Source organism: Malaya genurostris, chromosome 1, assembly GCF_030247185.1.
Source record: "Malaya genurostris strain Urasoe2022 chromosome 1, Malgen_1.1, whole genome shotgun sequence".
Lineage (NCBI taxonomy): Eukaryota > Metazoa > Arthropoda > Insecta > Diptera > Culicidae > Malaya > Malaya genurostris.
In genome coordinates, this window is record NC_080570.1 from 83,790,412 (window position 1) to 83,818,233 (window position 27,822).

General features: G+C 36.1%; 1 protein-coding gene across 6 annotated transcripts in view; it reads right to left on the reverse strand.

Annotated features, from left to right (window-relative positions):
* LOC131440647 (neuroendocrine convertase 2) overlaps positions 1-27,822 on the reverse strand; it is a 457,599-nt gene that overhangs the window by 162,418 nt on the left and 267,359 nt on the right. For all 6 annotated transcript variants that reach the window (XM_058612109.1, XM_058612115.1, XM_058612110.1 and 3 more), the window contains exons 5-6: positions 19,073-19,110; positions 5,892-5,968 (exon numbers count right to left, since the gene is read on the reverse strand). In XM_058612109.1, coding sequence (XP_058468092.1) covers positions 5,892-5,968; positions 19,073-19,110 — 115 coding nt within the window. The remainder of the gene's footprint in view (positions 1-5,891; positions 5,969-19,072; positions 19,111-27,822) is intronic.

Below are 27,822 nucleotides of genomic sequence, written 5' to 3' on the forward strand. Positions count from 1 at the left end.
AAGAAAATATGTCACAATACGGAGAAATTATTTCAATTGAAAGGGAAATATGACGGAAATTTTTCCCCGGTATCCGGAATGGCTTGTTAGTGTTACGTATGCGAGTGCGTAAGGCAATTCCATCTCATGTGATTACATGAAATTTCCGAATGGGTTACATGAAATTTCCGAAATCGAAAAAAAAAAATTTGATGCCAAAAGGCTTAGAATTGCATGAAACGTCGAGATTTAGTGTCATCTCGAAAAATATTTTTTTTATATCGACTTTTTGGGAATTTTCAAGTCCAATTTTCTGAGATGACACTAAATGTCGACGTTTCATGCAGTTTTAAGAGTTTCGGCATCAAAAATTTTTTTCGTTTCCCCCCTATGGTGCTTTTTCAAGATCGAAATTTTTCAAAGCTTAACCGCCGGGCAGCACCCTATACGCATGTCCGATTTAGCTCAAATTTTGTCATGAGGACATTTTTCGAGGTGCTTAAACTTAAACGGAACCAAAAGTCCGCTCGCATGAGTTGGTAAACTGGTTCGTCTCCGATGAGCTCGAACCTTCGTTATCTGATCAAAAGTGCGTAATAATAATTTTTAATAGTTCAAACGTTAAATTTTATATTGTCACATATCGTAATCCCGAACCTCTATGAAGAGGGCTTGGCGACTAGATTTTACGGCTACCAAACAACAATTGAAACCCCAAATGTTTTGGATAATATTGTCGACGAGACCCATAGTTGCAGCATATGAAGAGGCTTGTCCACTTCGGATTGTGCAAGCTACTAGAGGAACTTCTTGGTGGAATGCTAAACTTGCTAATCTACGGAAACTATACGGAATAGCTTGAAACCACCGACGCAGAGATGGGTCGGAGGCATTCGTTTTGGCTCGAAGGGCTTACAAAAATGCTTTTCGATCGTCTGAGCGAAGTGGTTGGAAAAGCCTTTGCATAAATATCTCTAGTCTCAACGAGGCTATCAGATGAAATAAGTTACTTTCGAAATCTAAGGATTTTAATGTCGGTTTCTTAAGAACTCCAGATGATGAGTACTTGTCTGATGAGGGTGATGTACTTCACTATCTTTTTAACACTCACTTTCCGGGATCTATGGAGCCATCACCAACAGCTGTTCCTCAGACCCTTTCGGGTAGTTACGATTCTTGGGCCCTTGCTCGAAGAATTGGGACGATTGAATCGATCATATGGGCAGTTGAGAGTTTTGCTCCGTACACGTTTCTTGGAGAGGATGTAGTTTTCCCAGTGTTACTGCAGAAAGGGTATGAACATTTCAAACATGCTTTGAAGAAAATACTTACTATTAGTCTTGCGACAGGATATATTCCAAGAGCTTGGCAGGAAATAATTGTCCAATTTATTCCCAAAGGCGGTCGCGACACTTATGAGGAAGCGAAGAGTTTCACACCTATCAGTCATAGCTCATTTCTTCTTAAAACAGTGGAATGCACAGTCGATTACTATATCAGGAAGTTTGCATATGTTACATGGAATGCAACATGCTTACCAGCGTGGAAAGTCCACTACAACCCTGTTACATGATGTTGTGTACAACATTGAAAAAGCTTTCTCACAAAAGCAATCTTGCTTGGGAGTTTTCCTAGATATTGAAGGTGCCTTTGATAATGTGTCTTTTAGTTCAATTCTGGAAGCAGCCCGTGGTCAGAATATACCTTCAAGTATCACAAATTCAATCGAACTCTTTGTTCATCACTTCGGCAAGCAGAGATTAGAAAGCTGAGTGTTGGTGGGTGTCTTCAAGGTAGTGTATTATCCCCACTTTTATGGAACCTTATGGAACCCGACTTACGGTATCGTATATTTATGACAGGTATAAGAATCAACACTCTCTTTGATTTAATACAGTAAGCATAGATATAAGAATCAAACTCTCTTTGATTTAATACAGTAAGCCCTGTGATTAGTTGAGCAATGGTGTTGTCAGGTTGGATTGTTTGTAAATCAGGGCAAAACATCAGTGATGCTTTTTACTCTTCGTAGGATAATCACAGGAGATCGTCCGTTACGGTTCTACGGATCTGAGGTTACTGTGGTTCAGAGAAGCCAGATCTGCAGATTTGTCTGTATATCTGCAGATTTTTGACGTGAATACGACTTACTTTACTATGGGGCGCCTTTTCAAGATTTACCCTCTAAGTTTTTGATCGTGAATATCTCCTGTTGTATCTAATGAATCAACATAATTCTTGCGACATGCCATCGTAAATATGATTACAATTTTATGATAAAATTTTCAGTTGTGTGACATAATCTCAAATAGTTTAAAATTAAACTTTTCTCAAATGTTTGGTACAAACGAGTGTCAAAGAGGATAATTCATAAGGCGCGTTTGCCTTTCTCGTATTTTGAAAGCTTATAGCTCAGTGATCTGTAGAAGGATTTATATAATCTAACTACCAATAGAATCGGAACTTTTCAACTTGAACGTGTATTGCAACAACATTGAAGTTTTTCACTAGTACACCATTGAAAAACCTGTTTGATTTAACCCATGACAGCACCAGCCAATCAGAACGCGAGATGTCTGCATCTATACAAGAGCATCCATATAAAAGTTGAGTGATTCATTTTTCCTACCATTTGTTGAGCAACTGTTCCCGAAACAAGACACACGAGAGCAACATCGAGGACCTGTCGTCTCACTGTTTCCCGTTCTGCGTACAGGATAGGAATTCTAGCAAAGGAGTTGTCCATACACCGCTGCCAGCAGCAAGTATAAAATGAAATGTGATGTGAGAATGGCACCGAAAACCGGTAGAAAGGCAGCCAAAAAGTCCAGCAAGGCCCATTCAAAAGCACTTTTTAGTGCTAAAGATAATCATAAAGAACTAGTTGAATTTTGTTGCTTTCCTACCATTTTCCGAGCAACTGTTGCCAAAACAAGACACACACGAGAAGTTTAAATAATTTGCACCGTCACTAACACATTCAATTACGAACGGCAATGCGAAAGTGGAAGTGATGATGTTGAACACATCTTTATACTAGTATACAAATATGCCGTGCGAAACAGAGTTGCCACGTATACAGATCAATATGTATTTTTGTCGTGAATTCTTTAGTATGCGGCGCTTTTTGATCGTGATGAGTGTGTTAGATACACTCAATTACGACAGTAACGCTGTCTCGCAATACGAAAAAGAAAATTTTGATTTAGAAACATCTTTATACTAGTATACTTTATACAAATTGTTAGAACAAAGGTTTCCACTTAATTTGCGCATTCTACTTTCCAGGCGTATCAGAACTGGCTAAACTTAAAGCAATCTTAAATATTTCTTTATCACAGTGATGTGGTCGTCCTGAAAAGGACGAGGTTTTCAACTCCTCGTCGTTACGGATGGCCAGCTGAGATGGCGAGGGATGATTTTCGTTTTCTTGTTGTAACGGGTAGCGTTACCGCTAATTCCAACACGTCGGCAGCCAAGTACTCCATCACTGCCGCCAGGTAGACCGGTGCACCGGCACCGACACGCTCGGCGTAGTTCCCCTTCTGAGGCAAACGATGGATTCTGCCGCCAACTGGGAACTGCAGACCAGCACGGTTCGAGCGGGACTTTGCCTTGCCCTTAACTGTTTCTCCTCTGTGCGTGTTTCTGCGTCAAAATTCCACTAGATGCTGTTAACAGCTAGACAGCCAATTCAGTATTACTAGCTGCCGCTATGCTAACTCTCTCTTTTATATCGTTTCACTGTTTCCCGTTCTGCGTACAGGAAAGGAATTCTAACAAAGGTGTTGTCCATACACCGCTGCCAGTAGCAGGTATAAAATGTAATGTGAAGTGAGAAATAGCGTCATTTAAGTTAAAGCAGCTACTCTGAACGTACGAAACACCGTCAGCACGATGGCACCGAAAACCGGTAGAAAAGCAGATTTGTACCGTCACTAACACATTCAAGTACGAACGGCAATACGAAAGTGATGATGTTGAACACATCTTTATACTAGTATGGGGTCGTGTGAACATATGCCATGCGAAACAGGGTTTCCATATATACAGGTTAATCTGTATTATTATTATTACTATCATTATTATTACTATCATTATTATTATTAGAATGACTCTTGCATACCGAAGATCAGATCAGACCAGGCTATTGCAATTGTCTCGTACTGAAATTTCGAGAAGAATCAGATATCTTCCAACTTTGTAGCATCAATAAAAATAAACTACAAATTTGTCGTACCTAACCTCCTATATTAGCAAATTAAAAAGGAATTGTTTCAAGTTTGGAATATATAGTTGTAGAATAGTAGCTGTTTAATGTAACTATTCTGTACTTTAATGTAGGTGCATCGCTTCAAACTCTATTAGTGAAAAAGAGGAAAGCTTGCTCAATTCATACAATCAATCAACTAACTGATATTCGGAAAAGTGATGGGAGCGTGTCAGTTTTTTCGTATTCACGACATCCAGTTATGTCTCTGACCTTACCCAACCGCCTTTTTTTTTGTTTCGATTATAGAGGTTCTAACCTTTAAGTCATTCGCCTCTTTGGGCCAGAAAAACCTTCTGACCCTATGTGCGGGGCTGGGAATCTGCAGATTTCGGACATAGTGCTGCAGACATTTTTGGTTGCGCAGACTTTTGAAAATCGAGTTTTTCACAGACTTTCGGTCAAAATTTACAGACTTTTGAAATTGTCGCGACCTTTTCTTTTTGCTCGTCAAGTCAGTTTAGCGTATCACACTGCCAGCAACTGCAGATTTTTTTCGGATATACAGACTTTTACAACCCTGTCTGAAGATAGTTCAAATTTTTACCAGGTATCTCTGCTGTGGTTGATCAAGTTAAATACGTCGGGGTTAATTTTGATTCAAATCTGAATTGGTATGCTCACATTGACTTCAGGATTAAAAGAGCCTGTATGGCTTTCGGCCAATGCAGACGAGCATTTGAAAAATCATGGGCACGCAAGCCCAGATACATTCATTGGATCTACACAACTATCTTGTATGGGGACAGAAAGAAGAAGTAATGGTAATTCAGTCAAAGCTAAATCATCTACAAAGGGTGGTCCTAATGGGGATGACAGGAGCATTCACGGCTTTGAAATAGTAACCCTATAGATTATGCTACTCGCTTGTTGTCTGTCTTGTTGTACTGTGTTCCAAGCATAAATCTACGCGATTCTGTGTGGCACAATCGGCAGAAAATCTGTGGCAAACGAATTTATTTTTGTTCCGACAGTCAGGCAGTTCTAAAGGTAGTCAGTAAGAATGATTCACGGTCGAATCTTGTGATCACATGTCGAACTCAAATTGAAAACCTCAGCATTTCAAATACTGTTTACTTCTTGTGGGTGCCTGACCATAATGGTATTACTGGAAATGAATGAGCTCATGAGTTGGGAGAGCTAATGCAACGAATGATTTCGTTGGTCCTGAACCAGCTTTACCACTTTCAACTAGTTGGATAAAGCACAAGATTCGATCTTAAGATGCATCCAAACACGCCAGCTACTGGCGCAGCTTGTAAACTTGCGCTCAGACGAAACCATTTTTGTAGCATTGTTTTTGGTTCTCCATATATGGTTGAGTTTGGGCATGCTGAGCTAAAATTAAATGATATTCTACTGTTTCTCACCCAATCTGGTAAGAAGCTATATTCATAGGGGATCATCGTTCTTCCTGGAGTGAATGAATCAGTTCTGTATTGACCTTAATGGGTTTTAGCAGACTGTTTGGCATCCCTTATTTGGTGCCGAATTTACTTCTGCTCATACATATTGCGAATCGTTCTGCATTCTTCCGGGATAGATTTAGATAGATTGTTATAGATTATTTCAGACCACATTTCACGAGCAGATTTAAAAAAATTATTAGTTTATTTTATTTGACAAACTAACAGTGCCTTACCTATTAAACCAGTCATCCGTGTATCTAGGGTAAGGATAGGGGTCGTTGCTGCTGAAATCATAGCTTGCTTCCGCGTTCTACGAAAATAGGTAAATATAAACAATAGGAGCAGATTAGTAGTAGTCATGTGTACCTATATATATATATATATATATATATATATATATATATATATATATATATATATATATATATATATATATATATATATATATATATATATATATATATATATATATATATATATATATATATATATATATATATATATATATATATATATATATATATATATATATATATATATATATATATATATATATATATATATATATATATATATAGTTTCGCGAGTCTTCTTTCAAAGGCTTATCAGAACAAATTGGCTCAAATGGCACGTTCCCCTTGATATTTGGAGATTTGTGCCTTAACGAGCCTTCTTTCAAAGGCTTATACTGTAAAATCTAATAAAGATACAAAAATTGGTTCAAGAGATGAAATGTCTGTATTTTTTTTAGCTTTTAAATTAGCGATTCCATAAACAACCTTTGAAGTTTATTAAAAATTAATAAAAATTTTAAAAAATCAAACTTCTGCTTATTTTTTTTTCTTTTACAAGTGGCCATTAGGAAACCTTAGGGGTTTAGTTCAATCTTGGCAAAATTTCAGAGTGGAAAGATTAATACTTTCGGAGCAGTGAATTTTTCAATCAAGACCCGCACGCGCGGAGCGTACCGCAGCGCAACTCACTCGGATACGGGCTTAACTTGTCGACACATGTAGTGCCACTGATCGAATCCTAACTTTGAAAGTTTATTGTTAGGATCGTTTCAGTTATGATCTGAATCCTCTGAGACTGCTGACAATGATGACAACGTGTCATCAGTGACAATGTGTTAGCTTTCAAATAAGTGATTCCATAAAACAACCTTTAAAGTTAATATAATGAAAAAAGTTAATAAATAATAAACATATAAAAAATTCAATCGTCAGCCTAATTTTTTTTCTTTATTTTTTGTTGAAAAAAGAAGCCTTAGGGGCTTAATTCAATCTTGGCAAAGTTTCAGAGTGGAAAGATCATTCGGAGTAGTGAATTTTTCAATCACGACCTGCACGCGCGGAGTGTATTGAAAGCTAAGGAAAAGACGCACATATCATGTCTTGGACGAATTTTCTGCTGGATTTTTATCAGGTTTGAGGATAGAAATTACTTTAGCGTTTTTCCATCTTTTTGGGAAGTAAGCTAATGAAAAACACTTGTTGAAATTTTTAACCAAGAGTCTCAAGGCAACATCGGGAAGATTTTTAGTAAGAATATTAAAGATGTTTTGAAGTTTCCTAATAATTGACTTAATTTCATCAAAATTCGTCTCAATAATGTCATCATGTAATGACACTTGAGTTGAAATATGATCATATTTAAGTGAGACTTCATTTTCAATAGGACTCACAACGTTCAAATTAAAATTGTGGACACTCTCGAACTGCTGGGCAAGTTTTTGAGCTTTTTCGCCATTTGTAAGAATTATTTGATTTCCTTCCTTGAGTGCAGGAATTGGTTTCTGAGGTTTCTTAAGAACCTTAGAAAGTTTCCAGAAGGGTTAAGAATATGGTTTAATTTGTTCAACTTCTTTAGCGAAATTTTCATTTCGCAAAAGAGTAAATCTATGTTTAATTTGTTTGTGTAAATCCTTAACAATGTTTTTCATAGCAGGATCACGAGAACGTTGATATTGTCGTCGACGAACATTCTTCAACTGAATGAGCAGTTGAAGATTGTCATCGATGATAGGATAATTTAATTTAGTTTGAGCTTTGGGAACTGAAAGATTTCGTGCTTCGATAATGTAATGATTCAAATTATCAATTGCTGTGTCCATGTTCGCAGAATTATAGCTTCGTTGGAAAGTCTGAATGTTACAGGAAGATGATCTGAGTCAAAGTCAGCATGTGTAATCGGTTCACTACAAATGTGACTTTGATCTATTAAAACTAGCTCAATTGTAGACGGGTTTTTCACGGAAGAGAAACAAGTCGGATTACTGGGATGAAGAACTGTGAAGTAACCAACTTAGAGTTGATTTTGAAGTATTTTACCATTACTGTTATTTTACCTACAATTCCACTGGACATGCTTAGCATTTAAGTCCCCTATTACGAAAAATTTCGGTCGATATCTTGTGAGTTTTTGCAAATCGCCTTTAAAGAAATTTAATTGTTCGCCGGTGCATTGAAATGGCAAATATGCTCCAGCGATGAAATAAATTCCATGAATGGTTTCAACTTCGATTCCCAAGCTTTCAATATTTTTAGTATTGAAAGAAGGTAAAATTCGATGTTTAATTTGCCGTTGGACAAAAATGGCAACTCCACCATCCATTCCAGTAAACCTGTCAAATCGATGAACCACATAATGTGGATTACTTTTCAATTTGACATTTGGTTTAAGAAAAGTTTCTGTCACAATGGCAATATGGATTTTGTGAATTTCGAGAAAATTATAAAATTCATCTTCACTCGATTTTAAAGATCGAGCATTCCAATTTAAAATATTCAAATAATTATTTAACATCACTGTTAAATTTTAAATTCATTATAATATTATTTGCAAATTGCCATCCGATTTGAAATGCTTCAAAAAGTGTTGAAGTCGAATTCATTCGGATGATCATTTGAAAAAAGTTGATCTTGTAGGTAGATAATTTTATTTTCAGTTTATCGACTTCATTTAAAGAAGCGAATGGTATTGAAGGAATATTGGTAGGTAGACTGCCATTAGAAGAATAAACAATTAAAATTTGGCCGATCAACCTATTAATAAATTGTTTTCGTTAAAAGATGAACTGCCTTGTGTTTTAATTATTTACATTAGAGGAATCAAGTGGTAGATTTCTACCTCTTACACTAGCGTAACTGACGTTAGAAGAAGATGAGGTCGTTAGAAGAAGGTTCTAACGTAACTGACGTTAGAAGAAGACGAGGTCGATCTACCTGTCAATAAATTGTTTTCGTTAGAAGAAGAATTGGCAGGCGTACCTGTTTTTTGTTTTAAATTCGAAGAAATAAGTGACTTAGAAGAAATAGGCGTGGCATTTGTAACGGTTTTTCGGTAACGGTAAATTTAAGGTCGTTGATTTGATTTGTTGTCTAAGCGAACGAGCGTTTAAATTTTTTTTCCCTGACAGGACATTTCAAATAATTGGATTTATGATTCCCATCGCAATGTGAACATGAAAATTTATCAGTGGTTTCATTCATTGGACAAACGTCTTTCGAATGCGATTTACCACCATTCAAGCACCGTATATCCATATGACAATTTTTGGTTCCATGGCCGAAGCCTTGGCAACGACGACATTGTGTTAAGTTTGCAACACGATTATACCAGTGTCAATGAGCCGAGATTAGTTGCGTCCATTACCAGGGGGCTCCTTGTTGAGCTTTTTGGTGTGGGGGAATGTGGTGGGCAATTAAAAAAAAATGTTCCCAATGGATTTCAATGTGGGAAATGAAAAGTACTTTTTCTAAAATTTTCAAATTGTTTACATCACTTCGATTGAAGTGTATTAGGTAAAGTTCATAGGAAATTCCAGAGTGTGGTTTAGAAGTACCATTCGCTCTAAATTTCATAAGTATTACTTAGGAAGGGGCAAAACCAAGCAATTCTTTTAGTTCATTTTTAATTTCATCGGTACATTGATCATTTGATAAGCCTTTCAAGACAGCCTTGAATGGTCTGTCTGATTTTATATCATATGAATAAAATTTATGAAGTTTCTCGGACAAATATCGAATATCGAAGTTTGGAAAAGTCTTGATAAAGACTGATTAGTTCGAAGAATAGTTCTTTGAATAGCTAGCCTTAAAAAAGGCTGATTAATTTCTTAGTCACTCTAATATCACTCTTTGTATCACTTAGTCACTCTAATATCACTCCTTTTATCACTTAGTCACTCTAATATTACTCTTTGTATACCTTTGAGAAAGGCTGTTAGTCTTTAAAAAGACTGTTAGTGATTCAGGTAGCCTTGAAAAAGACTGAAGCCTTGAATCAATGAAACTCTAGGTAGCCAGAAAAAATTTCCAGGAGCCAAGAGCTATACGCGTGCGGTGCGAACGACTGTTCAACACCAACTGGCGGAGACAATGTTGTTCACATCAATCATACTATCATATATGTATAATACTGTAATATTCTTCAAAATAAAAACTATCAATTGGAGTAAATTTGAGGTCGATTTATAAAACTGAACCTGAAGTAAAGCTCCATATTTTTGGCGACTTCAATCAACGTAATGCGGACTTCATCTCTGACATTGAAAATGAATCAATCTTACTTCCAGTCGTAGAAGAAAACGCAACATTGCATTACTTTTTCGACAAAATTTCTAATTTTGGCCTGCATCAAGTAAACTCCGTAAAAAATCAACAAAATGCATATTTAGACCTTCTTTTCACAAATTGCACAGAAGACTTTTGTGTGAACGCATTAAACCTGCCATTATGGAAAAATGAAGCATTTAACACCGCAATTGAAAATTCATTATTTACACACAATGCATCCCTTCCCTGCGGCTTGGAATATGAGGAAGTGCCGGAATACAATAAAATTGACTTTGAAGAAGTCAAGTGTAGACTAAGTATAATAAATTGGCGGAACATACTGAGTACAGAAGGAAATGTCGACGTCGAAGTAAACAAATTCGATCACATAATAAACAAAATATTAGCCGAAACTTTGCCTATGAAAAGAAGAAGAAAAAATCATAACAGCAAATTACCTGTATGGTTCAATTCATTTGAAAAATAGGAAACAAAAAGCACACAAAACTTACAAACAAGAAAACAGTGACGCTCATCTTCAAAATTACTTAAATCTATGCAATCAACTCAAAATAGCCATAAACACAGCACATGAAGAATATAACCGCAAAATTGAAAACGAAATAAAGACTTGCCCTAAGAACTTTTTTAACTACACAAAAACTAAACTAAAAAGCAACAATTTTCCATCTCAAATGCACCTCGACGAACATGTAGGGAAAAATAGTACAGAAATCTGCAATCACTTTGCAAATTTTTTCCAAGAAGTATATACATCTCATTCAGAAACTGATCGTGACCGTGAATACTTCTCTTTCATACCTGCATTTTCCAACTCCATCTCTGTAAACTATCTATCAGAACATGACATTTCGACAGCACTGAAAAACTTAGACGTCTCAAAAGGGCCTGGACCTGACAGTATAAAAGCAATATTTTAAAAAAATCTTGCTGAAGAACTTACAACACTACAACTACTTTTTAACCTATCACTTAATAAATGTACTTTTCCTAAAGCATGGAAAACTTCCTTTCTTGTACCAATATTTTAATCTGGTGCAAAATCTAACATTCGAAACTACCGTGGAATAGCCATTATCTCATGCATTCCAAAATTATTTGAAAAAATTGTAAATGAAAAACTTTTTCATCAACATAAAAATGTAATAACAAATAAGCAACATGGCTTTTTTAAAGGCCACTCAACAACAACAAATCTCTTAGAATTTATGACATTCACTCTGAATGCAATGGACGCCGGAAACTACGTAGAAGCTCTTTACACTGACTTTAGCAAAGCCTTCGACCGTATTGACATACCATTACTTCTACACAAACTACAAAAATGTGGCATAAAACATACTCTTCTGGAATGGCTCAAATCATACTTAACGAATCGTGTACAGGTAGTCCGCTTCCAAAACATTCTGTCTGAACCAATCAATGTAACTCCTGGCGTACCTCAGGGTTCTCTCTTAGGGCCTCTCCTTTTCATTTTGAATATAAACGACATTTCCTTCAAACTCAATAATCTGAAAGTGCTTATATATGCAGACGACATGAAACTCTTCATGGAAATTAAAAATGTCAACGACGCTGTAATATTCCAGAACGAAATCAATCTATTCCACATTTGATGCTGCAAAAGTCTACTCCAACTCAATGTAAAAAAATGTAACTCAATAACTTTCAGTAGGAAAAATGAAACTATATCTATAAACATACATCTAGGAAATCAACTTGTAGAAAAATGTAAAATTGTAAGAGATTTAGGCGTAATCTTAGACTCCAAGCTCACTTTTGTGGAACACTACAATACCTTAATCAATAAAGCTAATAGCATGCTGGGCTTTATTAAACGCTTCAGTCATAACTTTTAGGACCCATACACAATTAAATTATTATACACTACATATGTCAGACCTATTTTGGAATATTGCAGCCTAGTATGGAAAGAATACAATATTATTCACGAAGAACGCATCGAATCTATTCAAAAACAATTTCTTTTATATGCACTTCGTAAATTAAACTGGACAGCATTTCCTCTACCATCATATGAAGCACGCTGCATGCTCATCAATATACAAACACTTAAAGAACGCCGCAATGCTTTATTTTATCAGCGACATTATTTCTCAACGCATTCAATCAGCTCCATTATTATCGCAATTAAATTTTTATATACCTAGCCGTCAACTACGTTCCAGGAAATTATTTTTAGAAAAACAAGCTAGAACAAATTATGCAAAATACAGTCCAGTCAATCGAATAATGCGCCATTACAATCAATACTGCGAACATCTTGACCTTACTATGTCAAAAAATCAAATCAAATCTTAGCTTTGTCGTAGAAATAATGCGTAGTATGTAAGTGAACATTGTGAACAATTTATATGTAATCTACATATGCATGACGAAATAAATAAATAAATAAACCACAGGACCCTTCATTTGAACCTAAGTTTGTGAAAATTGGTCGCGCCATCTCTAGAGTAAAGTTAGAACACATATTTTCATGTTTTGCACATTTTACCCAATAACTCCGGAGCCGCAAGTTGGATCGAAATAATATTCAGGATTTTTTTATAAGACCACAAGACCCTTCATTTGAATCTAAGTTTGTGAAAATCGGTTCAGCCATCTCCAAGAAAAGTTAGTGCAAAAAAACGTTACATACACACATACGCACATACACACACAGACATTTTGGTTCAAAAGTCGGTTTTCACTGTTTTGCATAACTTTTCTATATAAGAAAAAGGCAAAAAGAATATGATGCACAATGCATTTATGAAAAAATACGGATATAAAAATAATAACAACAACAATCATAGCATAGAAAATAGATTGCATTAGAAGCACAGAATCCTACAAAATGACTAGTTTTTTTACAATTTGGAGTCTTAAACTGTGTGTGTACCTGAAAATAGTCGTAGCAGAAGGAAGGATGTCAGTAGCTTAGCCAAGCTACCTAAGTTAACAAGAGGGTGTGGCCGGATGCGGTGGTAGGTTGAAGACAAAGGGAACCGTGGAACCACCAATATGTCAGAAAGAAGAACAGCAGAGTTGAAAAATCGGGGCAGAAAAAAGATTTACCAGGACTTAGTATGGAAGACCGTGATAACAAATTTAAGTATTGAACATAAAACAAGAAGTAATGAAAATAACACAAGAAGGAAGTAAACGCAGTCAACAAAGTTAAATATGACTTGCGTGGATATGCCACAACGTAACAAATTGCTACCCCATACTTTACTTAGTGAGCATCGCCAAGCTCAACTGAATACCATAAACAAACATATGAAAAACAAAATTTATTAATACGTAGAAAATTAAAACAACCACGAAATCAAATTAAATACATGAAAAGCCGCTAGGAGCCTCAATACATCTTACCCATCGAAGAAGCTTCATCACATTTTTCGGAACGATTATTACTACCGGCAGTAATTCCAATAATGCCCAAAACGCGTATAGCTCTTGGCTCATGAAAATTTATCATGTCTACCTAGAGTTTCATTGATTCAAGGCTTCAGTCTTTTTCAAGGCTAATTCACTAACAGTCTTTTCAAAGACTAAGAATTAGTCAGCCTTTCTCAAGGCTATACAAAGAGTGATATTCTAATATAATCAGTCTTTTTCAAGACTAAGAAATTAATCAGCCATTCTTAAGGCTAGCTATTCAAAGAACTATTCTTCGAACTAATCAGTCTTTATTAAGACTACCACAAAATCAGTCTTTATCAAGACTTTTCAAAACTAGAAGTCTAATCGAAGATTAATTTAGCCTAGTTAATTTAATTTCAAATTTCATTCATTTCAAAAATTCCTGCGTCCAACCGGAAAGGCAATAAGCCTAAGGCTAAAAATAATTCAATACGGAATAAATCACAATCCGTTATTCAACATTTTTCTAATAACATTCACGATCCTATAGAATCTGAATGTAAAAATAAAAGACAACGGACGGAATTCCCTTTCGTTGATTCTATGCCGTCTAGCAATATTTACGAGATTCTTCCTGAATCCGATTGTAGCGACATAGAAGAAAATTCCTCAAAAATTCCCAAAATGGACGCTTGTCGTTCTGGGAAGAAACATCAATCTATGCCACCAGTGACGGTGATGATTTCCGACTTCAAAGCATTCCGTACTGAGCTTTCTACTTTTCTCCTGGAAGTAAAAGTCTCATTTCAAATCGGACGAAGAGGAGAATGTCGAGTCTTGGTTGATGGATTGGAAGATTACGAACGTCTTATTCGATATTTGCCCAAGAAACTTCATAAATTTTATTCATATGATATAAAATCAGACAGACCCTTCAAGGCTGTCTTGAAAGGCCTATCAAATGATCAAAGTATTGATGAAATTAAAAATGAACTAAAAGAATTGCTTGGTTTTGCCCCTTCCCAAGTAATACTTATGAAAAAAGGCGGGTGAGTAATGTCAGAGACATAACTGGATGTCGTGAATACGAAAAAACTGACACGCTCCCATCACTTTTCCGAATATCAGTTAGTTGATTGATTGTATGAATTGTGCAAGCTTTCCTCTTTTTCACTAATAGAATTTGAAGCGATACACCTACATTAAAGTACAGATTAGTTACATTAAACAGCTACTATTCTACAACTATATATTCCAAACTTGAAACAATTCCTTTATAATTTGCTAATATAGGAAGCTAGGTACAACAAATTTGTAGTTTATTTTTATTGAAGCTATGAAGTTCGAAGATATCTGATTCTTCTCGAAATTCCAGTACGAGACAATTGCAATGGCCTGGTCTGAAATGTATCCACGATCTTCGGTATGCAAGAGTGATTCTAATAATAATAATAATAATGATAATAATAATAATAATAATAATAATAATGATAACAGATTAATCTGTATATATGGCAACCCTGTTTCGCAAGGCATATTTTCACACGACCCCATACTAGTATAAAGATGTGTTCAACATTCGCTTTCGCATTGCCGTTCGTAATTGAATGTGTTAGTAATGGTACAAATCTGCTTTTCTACCTGTTATCGGAGCCATCGTTCTGACGGTGTCTCGTACGTACAGAGTAGCAGCTTTAACTTAAATGACGCTACTTCTCACATCACATTTCCTTTTATACGTGCTAGTGGTAGCGGTGGTCGGACTTCCCCTTTGTTAGAATTCCTTTCCTATACGCAGAACGGGAAACAGTGAAACGATATAAAAGAGAGAGTTAGCAGAGCAGCAGCCAGTACTGAATTGGTCGTTGATCTGTTAACTGCGTATTGAGGAATTTTTACGCAGAAACACGCACACAGGAGGAACAGTTAAGGGCAAGGCAAAGTCCCGCTTAAACCGTGCTGGTCTGAAGTGCCCAGTTGGCGGCAGAATCCATCGTTTGCCTCGGAAGGGGAACTACGCCTAGCGTGTCAGTGCTGGTGCATCGGTCTATCTGGCGGCAGTGATGGAGTACTTGGTTGCCGAAGTGTTGGAATTGGCCTGTAACGCTGCCCATGACAACGAAAACGAAAATCATCCCTCGCCATCTGCAGCTGGCCATCCGTTGAAAACCCCGTCCTTTTCAGGATGACCACATCACTGTGATAAAGAAATATTTAGAATTGCTTTAAGTTTAGCCAGTTTTGATACGCCTGGAAAGTAGAATGCGCAAATCAAGTGGAAACATTTGTTCTAACAATGTTTGTTTTCGGCCGCATACTAAAGTAATCGCGACAAAAATACATATTGATCTGTGGCAACTCTGTTTCGCACGGCATATTTGTATACTAGTATAAAGATGTGTTCAAAATCATCACTTTCGCTTTCGCATTGCCGTTCGTAATTGAATGTGTTAGTGACGGTGCAAATTATTTTAACTCCCATCTTGATGAATCTTTTGGTAGGAAATATTGAGATCTGAGATGGTTCTCGTGTGTGTCTTGTTTCGGCAATGGGCCTTGCTGGACTTTTTGGCTGCCTTTTTCGGTGTCATTGTGCTGACGGTGTCTCGTGCATTCATATCGGGAAACAATGAGACGACAGGTCCTCGATGTTGCTGTCGTGTGTCTTGTTTCGGGAAGAGTTGCTCAGCAAATGGTAGGAAAAATGAACCATTCAACTTTTATATGGATGCTCTTGTATAGATACAGACATCTCGCGTTCTGATTGGCTGGTGCTGTCATGGGTTAAATCAAACAGGTTTTTCAATAGTGTACTATTGAAAAACTTCAATATTGTTGTAATACACGTTCAAGTTGAAGATTTTCGATTCTATTGGTAGTTAGATTATATAAATCCTTCTACAGATCACTGAGCTATGAGCTTTCAAAATACGAGAAAGGCAAACGCGCCTTATGAATTATCTTGTTTGATACTCGTTTATACCAAACATTTCAGAAAAGTTTAATTGTGAACTATTTAAGAATATGTCACACAACTGAAAGTTTTATCATAAAACTGTGATCATATTTCCGATGGCATGTAGCAAGAATTATGTTGATTCGTTAGATATAACAGGAGATATTCACGATCAAAAACTTATCGCTCTCTCAGAGGGTAAATTTTCAAAAGGCGCCCCATAGTAAAGTAAGTCGTATTCACGACAAAAGAGCGAATGGTACTTCTAAACCACGCTCTGAAATTTCCCATGAACTTTACTTAATACACTTCAATCGAAGTGATGTAAACAATTTAAGGACTTTAGAAAAAGTACTTTTCATTTCCCACATAAAAGTCCATTGGGAACATTATAAATGTCATAATCGTGTTGCAAACTTAACGCAATGTCGTCGTTGCCAAGGCTTCGGCCATGGAACCAAAAATGGTCATATGGATATACGGAGCTTGAATTGTGGTAAATCGCATTTGAAAGACGTTTGTCCAATGAATGAAACCACTGATAAATTTTCATGTTCAAATTGCAATGGAAATCATAAATCCAATTATTTGAAATGTCCTGTCAGGAAAAAAAAATTTAAACGCTCGTTTGATTAGACAACAAGTTAAATCAACGACCTTAAATTAACATACCTGAAAATCAAAAAACCGTTTCAAATGCCACGCCTAATTCTTCTAAGGCACTGATTTCTTCGAATTCAAAACAAAAAACAGGTGCGCCTGCCAATTCGTCTTCTAACGAAAACAATTTATTGACAGGTAGATCGACCTCGTCATCATCTTCTTCTAATGTCAGTTATGCTGGTATATTAGGTAGAAATCTACCACCTATTTCATCTAATGTAAATAATCATCCGATGATCCGAATGAATTCGACTTCATCACTTTTTGAAGCATTTCAAATCAGATGGCAATTTGCAAATAAAATTATAATAAATTTAAAATTTAACAGTGATGTTAAATAATTATTTGAATATTTTAAATTGGAATGCTCGATCTTTGAAATCGAGTGAAGATGAATTTTATAATTCTCTCGAAGTTCACAAAATCCATATTGCCATTGTGACAGAAACTTTTCTTGAACCAAATGTCAAATTGAAAAGTAATCCACATTATGTGGTTCATCGATTTGACAGGTTTACTGGAATGGGTGGTGGAGTTGCCATTTTTGTCCAATGGCAAATTAAACATCGAATTTCACCTTCTTTCAATACTAAAGTTATTGAAAGCTTGGGAATCGAAGTTGAAATCATTCATGGAATTTATTTCATCGCTGGAGCATATTTGCCATTCCAATGCACCGGCGAACAATTAAATTTCTTTAAAGGCGATTTGCAAAAACTTACAAGATATCGATCGAAATTTTTCGTAATATGGGACCTAAATGCAAAGCATGTCCAGTGGAATTGTAGGCAAAATAACAGTAATGGTAAAATACTTCATAATCAACTCTCAGCTGGTTACTTCACAGTTCGTCATCCCAGTAATCCGACTTGTTTCTCTTCCGTGAAAAATTCGTTTACAATTAATATGGTTCTAGCAGATCAAAGTCACATTTGTAGTGAACCGATTACACATACTGACTTTGACTCAGATCATCTTCCTGTAACATTCAGACTTTCCAACGAAGCTATAATGAATCCAATTAGTTCTATATTCAACTATCATAGAGCTAATTGGTTGGATTACAGATCTCACATTGAAAATCATGAAACTATTTCAGAAAATTCTGCGGATATCGACTCAGCAATTGATAATTTGAATCATTACATTATCGAAGCACGAAATCTTTCAGTTCCCAAAGCTCAAACTAAATTAAATTCTCCTATCATCGATGACAATCTTCAACTGCTCATTCGGTTGAAGAATGTTCGCCGCCTAATTCGCTTTCACTAGCTTTATGTTTCGAAAATTTCAGCAGATCAAATTTGATGTCATTATTATTCATGCTTATTTCGTATTCTTCAAAATATGAGAGTGCTCCCAAGTGTTCCTTTTCGTCTCATCCAAAGCCTATGTTTTCTAATCCGTCCATGTGCGGATTCCAATTTGTGATTTTTGTTTGTTTTTAAATAGCGTAAATCGTCCAGACTCATCTGTGAGTTGTCTGGTGGGGGCTGTTTTACCTTCCGCGTCCTTCCTCTTTGCAAGTTCATTTTTTCTGCTTACTGCTGTTGACGCTTTTGTTGTCTACAAACTTCACAAAATTCGAGGGTGTAAAATTTTTCGAAATTGGTCAAGTAACAACTGAGCTATGATATTTCAAAGTAACCGTTCCAACTCTCTTTCAGGCTTGGTATTAGGCATGTTAAATGAGTGTGACAGTATATCAACTTATGAGAACGACTTTAGATAATCCAGTTATGTCTTTGACATTATTCACCCACTTTTATTTGCACGACAAAAATCAGTGAAAATTCGTTATAATATAATTTAATTCATATAGTATTATTATTTTTTGAATAGTACTTACATAATTGAACTTCAAATCTGGATGCATATAGTCGACTCCTGCAGAAGAAAAATGTATGTGATAATTTTTGAATGAATCAATACATAAATAATTTGACTATATATATATATGTATATATATATATATATATATATATATATATATATATATATATATATATATATATATATATATATATATATATATATATATATATATATATATATATATATATATATATATATATATATATATATATATATATATATATATATATATATATATATATATATATATATATATTTGTATATTTATTTCGTCAAATGTAGACTACATATAAATTGTTTACAATGTTCACTCACATACTAATTATTAATGGCGCATTATTCTATTGACTGAACTGTATTTTGCATAATTTGGTTTTATATGTTTTTCTAAAAATAATTTCCTGGAACGTAGTTGACGGCTAGGTATATAAAAATTTAATTGCGATAATAGTGATAATGATGTCGCTGATAAAATGAAGCATTGCAATTCGCAGCGTTCTTTAAGTGTTTGTATATAGCATGCATCGTGCTTCATATGATGGTAGAGGAAATGCTGTTCAAATTAATTTACGAAGTACATATAAAAGAAATTATTTTTGTTGTGTGGATTCCATACTAGGCTGCAATATTCCAAAATAGGTCTGACATATGTACAATATAGCAATTTTATAGTATATGGGTCTTGAAAATTATGACTGAAGCGTTTGATAAAGCGCAGCATACTATTTGATTTATTGATTATTGTGTTGTAATGTTCCAAAAATGTGAGTTTGGAGTTCAATATTACACCTAAATTTCGTACAATTATTTTTTTTTCTAATATTTGATTTCCTAAAAATATGTCTACAGAATGGGTTTCGTTTTTCCTACTGAAAATTATTGAGTTGCATTTTTTCACATTGAGTTGAAGAAGACTTTTGCAGCACCAAATGTGGAATAGATTGATTCCGTTCTGGAATATTACAGCGTCGTTGATATTTTTAATTTCCATGAAGAGTTTCATGTCGTCTGCATATATAAGCACTTTCACTTTATTTATAATCTCTAGTTAGTTTGATATCGTTAAAAAAACCGAAAAAAGTAAAAAATACTTACTGACCAGAAGTCAAAAACAAAAAAGTAAAAAGTAAAAATTTGATGAGATTCCATCACACACAGCGATGAATGGAGCGCTGTCCGTGCGCCGCTTGCACCCTGGGACGCATAGCCATACGCTACCACTCCAGGCACTCAAGCAAAAGTTTCGGATAACTCTTCCATTCCGGTGTTATAACTAACTGTATGAGAAAATATCAACACAATGAAACACATTGTGTGAGAAACAGTCGTGGGCAGAATGTGACAATTTCTCGTAACTTTACTTTTGCCGGTTCGGACAGTAAATGGCAAACGACCTTTGCCTTTACTTTCTGACATATCAGAGACTCGGATAACTCGTATCGCTAAGATGCCTAAGTTCGACTCCTCTGGTAGAAGGTAAAAGTTTAGATACGAGAAGCCTTCTGCTTACTTAAATGACCCTTGTCACGTCTCACTTTTCCGCACTTTATTCTTCACATCCTTGCTCTTCCTTGAGTACTATGGCTCTATGATTTCATATTCTTTCTCCTCTTATAATCTCTAGTTAGTTTGATATCGTTAAAAAAAAACGAAAAAAGTAAAATATACTGACTGACCAGAAGTCATAAATAAAAAAATAAAAAGTAAAAATTTGATGGGATTCCATCACACACAGCGATGAATGGAGCTCTGTCCGTGCGCCGCTTGCACCCTGGGACGCATAGCCATACGCTACAACTCCAGGCACTCAAGCAATAGTTTCGGATAAATCTTCCATTCCGGTGTTATAACTAACTGTATGAGAAAATATCAACACAATGAAACACATTGTGTGAGAAACCGTCGTGGGCAGAATGTGACAACTTCTTGTAACTTTACTTTTGCCGGTTCGGACAGTAAATGGCAAATGACCTTTGCCTTTACTTTCTGACATATCAGAGACTCGGATAACTCGTATCGCTAAGATGCCTAAGTTCGACTCCTCTGGTAGAAGGTAAAAGTTTAGATACGAGAAGCCTTCTGCTTACTTAAATGACCCTTGTCACGTCTCACTTTTCCGCACTTTATTCTTCACATCCTTGCTCTTCCTATGGCTCTATGATTTCATATTCTTTCTAGCGGTTATTTCGACATTGGTAACCTTAATGTTACTTCTGATTTGACAGAAACTTAGTTTTATCCTTCCGCTGAACGAAAATGGGTGTGTATACACTTGAGGAACGCTTGAAAATAGTGCAGTTATACTTTGAAAATCAGCTTGAAGAAGACGCCGATTTTTGTCAAAAAATCGTATTCTCGGATGAGGCACATTTTCATCTCGGCGGGTATGTTAATAAGCAAAATTGTCTCATCTGGGGGACGGAAAACCCGCACGTTATCATGGAGAAGCCGATGCATCCTCAGAGAGTGACGGTTTGGTGCGGATTTTGGTCTGGCGGCATCATTGGGCCGAAAATGAGGCAGGAACCGTCGCCACAATCAATAGCGAGCGCTACCGCGCCATGATTAGCGATTGGTTCTTCCCATTACTTGAAGAGGAAGACTTGAACACCATTTAGTTCCAACAGGACGGCGCTTCGTGCCACACAGCCAACGCTACGATCGATCTTCTGCGCACAGTCTTCGAAGATCGAATTATCATTCGAAATTCGGATGTCGTTTGGCCGGCTCGGAGCTGTGATTTGACGCCGTTAGACTATTATCTTTGGGGAGCTGTCAAAGATAAGTGTTATGTGGACAAGCCAGAGACAATTCAAGCCTTGAAGGACAACATTCGTGCAGCCATAGCTGAAATGAAACTGCAAACAATCGAAAATGTACTACATAACTGGACCGATCGTATGTAGTACTGTAAGGTCAGCCGAGGCAGCCATTTGAATGAAATTATGTTCCACAATTACCCGGTAGGATTGAAAAAATTGAAATCGGATGAACCGTTTGTGTTTTATTTAATGTTTAAAAAAAAGTTATATGGCGGATCCTGTATACGATTCAATGTCTTTTAAATTGTACCTGTAGAATTACTATCGGAGATGAAGGCGCAATATAAACAGAAATATTTGATGCATTTCGTCCATAATATACCTTCGTTTCGGTTTTGAACGAATTGTTATTGATAATATAATTATTTGTATATATCGTATTGTAAGCTGCAATAAACAACTTGATGCTGCAATAAATTTCTTGATGCTACCTGGGTTCGTTTCCCAACCCCGCACACAGGGTCAGAAAATTGTTCTGGCCCGAAGTGATGAATGACCTTAAAGCTTAAACCTGTTTAATCGAAGATAAAAAAGAAACTTCAATTGTTTCCATTTTTTCACTTTTAGGAAAATGGATTGCCTATTTCTATTTGTATGCTATTTGGGATATTTTTACGATTTATTTGAATTGTCGTGAGCTCATTTGATAGTTTTTCCTATGGAGTTATTCATACTTCCTTTTCTAAGTTCTAAGTTTTTCTCCATAATCACTTGTTCGTCAAATCCTAAAGGCTTTCTATCCTTATCGCTATTTTTTGCAGCCAATTTTTAGAATATTCTACATTTCGAAGATATAACAAAATGGATTTGATTTGCTGATGGTAAGAGTTTTTCAACTAATCAGAAAATTCTGAAGCTCGAGTTTATCGGTTAACGATCCTAATACTGGTGTATTATCCCACCGTATGATATATAATACGCTAAAATGTTAAAAACAATATTTCATTGTTAAACATATACTTTTTAAATTTCGCTAGAGAAATAACTAATTTGAATCTTTGGCAATGGTTTGTCAAAATGTGCAAGTATTACCTATGGTTTTTTTTGGTCATTTGTGTGATCTGTATCTGTACCAGCTTAAACCCGCCTGATGGTTTGTTTGTTAGAAGGGTGCGTTTTACTCATTTCAGACCTTCAGGGAGAAACACAAAGCTTCCCCCGCGTCAGGTTGGCAATCCACTCCATCATCCAGTCATTCACTTGTAAGATACCCTGATGCACTCCCTGCCCCTCCCCGTTGTCGATATACTTGAGCATAATATAATATAATTTAGCACAATATAATATAACATAATACAACTAACTAACTAACAAGCCTTGCAAATATATTGGTTTATTTCCGAAACCGAAAGTCTGATCCGAATAAAATGTTCTAGAAATTTAAAGAAAACTGTACACTTTTTCTCTAATCACATATTACCATGTAACTCCGGAACCGGAAGTCGGATCCAAATGAAATTCAACAGCAGACAATGGAACCATAACCTTTTATTTGAGTCTAGGTTTGTGAAAACCGGTTCATCTATCTCTGGAAAAAGTGAGTGCATATTTTTTCCATTTTTTGGAGCATATCATCATAGTTGAAAGCCGGATCGGAATGAAATTCAATAGCAGGCTATGGGACCACGAGACCTTTCATTTGAATCTTGGTTTGTGAAAACCAATTCAACCATCTCCGAGAAAAGTGAGTGCATATTTTGTTACATACACACACAGTCATTTGCTCAGTTCGTCAAGCTGAGTCGAATGATATATGACATTCGGCCCTCTGGGTCTCGGTTAAAAAGTCGGGTTCCACAGTAATTGCATAGCCTTTCTAAACGAGAAATGAAAAAAAGGTTAAAATCTTGGGAGTCACCTGAGGGCGTATGTGATCCGAAATTCCACGAATCTCTTCTTTCGTGGATTTGATGAAAAACACCGTAGCATTAGAAGTATCCAAGAAATGAGCACGATTAGAAACAAAGAAGAAGGATTAATATTCTGAGCCATCTAATGCAAATTCAAGTACATAAAACGGGCGTGAGAATTAAGCACGACAAGCCTTTCGAAGTTTTCGTTCACCATCGAATTGACTGGATGTAACCTGAGGCACTACTCAAACAACGATAATGAATGCTTCCCAGTTTGATGAAATGGGTGTTTGCAGCGGATTAGAAGCAGAAGCATCTGTGTGATAGAATAAAAATTTTTATACCATTGAATTCTACTATAGGTATATCACGTCACTATACATCTTCAGTATGTATCTCACAACACTTTTAAAACATGTATAATAGACGTCACATCACATATACGTATTTCAAATATTACTTATATTCATCATCAGTATATCAGGATTTTAAGTAAATTAACTTAGAAACCTGATACACTGTTGATGAATATAAGTAATACTTGAATACTTATCTGTGATGTGACATGTTTTAAAAGTGCTGTGAGATACATACTGAATGTGTTAATTAGATTCAATGAAAGGTCTCATGGTCTCATACAAAGTTCCGGAATTTAGTTTGAATCCAATATTCGGTTCCGAAATTACAGAGTGATATGCACAAAATGTAAAAATAACGTCACTCACTTTGCTCGGCCACTTTTGTGGCAGAATCGATTTTCAAATACTCAAATTCAAATTTCAGTCCCATACATAGTTCCTGGATTTCAATTGAATCCGAGTTCCGGTTTCGTAATTACAGGGTGCACCTAAAATGTGAAAATAATGTCAGTCACTTTTCTCGGAGATGGCTGAACCGATTTTTATAAACTTAAATTCAAATGAAAGGTCTCATGGTCTCAAACAAAGTTCCGGAATTACAGAGTGATATGCACAAAAATGCACTAATAATGTCACTCACTTTTCTCGGAGATGGCCAGATCGATTTTCACAAACTCAAATTCAAATGAAAGACTTTACGGTCCCGTACAAAGTTCCTAAATGTCAATTAAACCCGATTTCCGGTTCCTGAATTACAGGGTGATATGCACAAATATGTGAAAATAATGTCACACACTTTGCTCGGAGATGGCTGTACCGATTTTTATAAATTTGGATTCGAATGAAAGGTCTCATAGTCCCATACAAAGTTCCTGTATTCAATTTGGATCTGACGTCCGGTTCCGGAACTACAGGGTGATATGCACAAAAAGTGAAATTAATACACCAAAAATGTGAAAATAATGTCACTCACTTTTCTAGGAGAGGGCTGAACCGATTTTCATAAACTTAGATTCAAATGAAAGGTCTCATGGTCTCATACAAAGTTCCGGAAATTTTGTTTGAATCCAACTTCCGGTTCGAGAATTACAGAGTGATATGCACAAAAATGTGAAATAGTATCACTCACTTATCTCGAAGATGGCTGAACCGATTTCCACAAACTACGATTTAAATGAAAAGTCTCAAGATACCATAAGAATATTCCAATTTTCATTCGGCTTAAACTCCTACTTCCGAAGGAAAGGGGCTTAGTGTAAAAATGTCAGTTTCAAGAATATTTTTGTCATAAGCTCTCTTTTAATATTTGCTAGTTAATATCTCTAGTTTGTAGACCATGGAAGTCTGTAACCAAATAAACCAAACCCGACTACCAACACATTTTTTCCAAAATTAAAATCTTCATAGAGAATCGTAAATAAATTTGTATGTCATATTAGTGTATGGTTGAATGAACCGAATTTTACTATGCCGATATCCAGCTTTTGGTTGCGGAAGTACTAACAATAGTAATCAATTGTAATAGCGTAACAGGTATTTTGATCACTCATATATTTTGGCCCACCTAACAAACTTTACGGATTTGTTCGATGTTAAGTAACCCATGTTGCATCAATTTAAAGCCAATCGCATTACCTATTGTGGAAGGGTTTATCGAAGATATTACAACATTTGATGGATTTTTGGATTGGATCCGCGTTCAGTGATGTTAGTTTGCGATAATTATCAGGTGTTCAACTTGTTTTAAACAATTTCAACGCCGAGGTTCTTTCCGCGTTCAGTGTTGTTTGTTTGTGCGCCAGGTACACATTTTGCCTGAGCTTAAATCGTGGTACCGAGAATCAAGGCAGTCATTCTTATGTTGTTCCTATTCTCTCTCTCTCTCTCTCTCTCTCTCTCTCTCTCACAGTCATTCTTGTGTTGTTTCTCGTCTCTCTCTCTCCTAATCAATATTTCGGATGAATATTACGAAACATTGATTGTTTCCGATCATCTTAATCCGCTGGCGATTGAAATTATGATAGGGAGATGATCGCTATCGTGGGGATCAGGGATCACCTTCCACGTACAATCCAATCGTAGTGAGGTCGAGAAAAGGGATGAAACCAGTGCATTTGGTCTTGCTGATTATCGCCGACGCAAACCTTAAATCCATAACAAAAATCAGCTGTTTTTGCCGTAACACTCGTTTATTCATGATTAAAGAAACTTTGACCGCAATAATTCATACAACTAGTACTTACTGCACACCGCGAGGAAGAATCAAATTACATCAACTGCACTCGGCGTTGAGTCCGGTCGGTCACATCGTAAAACAGACAAATTATGCTATGTCAACATTGTCGCACCGCGATATATTGATATATATTCAATAACATAAGCGGCGCAACGTAGGAACATAAGGAATCATTCAAGTATTCAATGTACTTATATATATTTGTAAATAATTGGCTTTAAGAAATTTAGATATAAAAACCCAAAAATTATCAATAAAGACACAGTCAAAATCCAAACCTCATTCAGCCAACATTCGTTCCGAAACACCGGAGCTCTTCGTTGCTTTCCACCTTGCTTCCCTTGGACGAAGGACCCATTCCAAAGTCTATAGCGTGTAGCATTTGTTACGCAGGTGCTACAAACTATAGAATTCAATCTAGACTTAGAGGTGGCTTACGACGTTCGACCAAGGTTCTAGTTAGAGATGTCCTGCGGTACAAGCCACCTCTAAGTCTAGATTGAATTCTATAGTTTGTGGCACCTGCGTAACAAATGCTACACGCTATAGACTTTGGAATGGGGCCCTTCGTCCAAGGGAAGCAAGGTGGAAAGCAACGAAGAGCTCCGGTGTTTCGAAACGAATGTTGGCTGAATGAGGTTTGGATTTTGACTGTGTCTTAAAGCCAATTATTTACAAATATATATAAGTACATTGAATACTTGAATGATTCCTTATGTTCCTACGTTGCGCCGCTTATCTTATTAAATATATATCAATATATCGCGGTGCGACAATGGCATCGGCATCGACAATGTTGACATAGCATAATTTGTCTGTTTTACGATGTGACCGACCGGACTCAACGCCGAGTGCAGTTGATGTAATTTGATTCTTCCTCGCGGTGTGCAGTAAGTACTAGTTGTATGAATTATTGCGGTCAAAGTTTCTTTAATCATGAATGAACGAGTGTTACGGCAATAACAGCTGATTTTTGTTTTGGATTTAAGGTTTGCGTCGGCGATATACCGGGCCCCGTAAGTCTATCCAGTAGATCTTACAAGAACAAGCTGCCGACGCTTCATGGTTCATTGCTAGTCAATGTTCTCTTTGCGTACGAGTACCTTATAACTTAATTTTGCATTATTTGTTTACGCTTGTTATAAGTTAAGTCTTCTATAGTGTGTTTCTGATTATCTACTTTGATTTTGCGACAACAGAATCTAAATTTTGTTATACAAGCTTAAACTGTTTCATCGCTTATGGCTGTTATCTTTCTTGGTGGTCTTCTACGCGGAATAGGGGTGGGTTTATTCGTCATTTTGAACGTTGGTCGTTTTGTAATTGGTCGTCGTCCGCTGTTTTTCTTATAGTAGATCGTACTGATAGCTATAGCTGCGATGAGCACTGTTGATATAATTGTCAGGATAGCCGTTAGGTTGTATATTGAGCCATGGTCGTTCTTAGATGTTTTC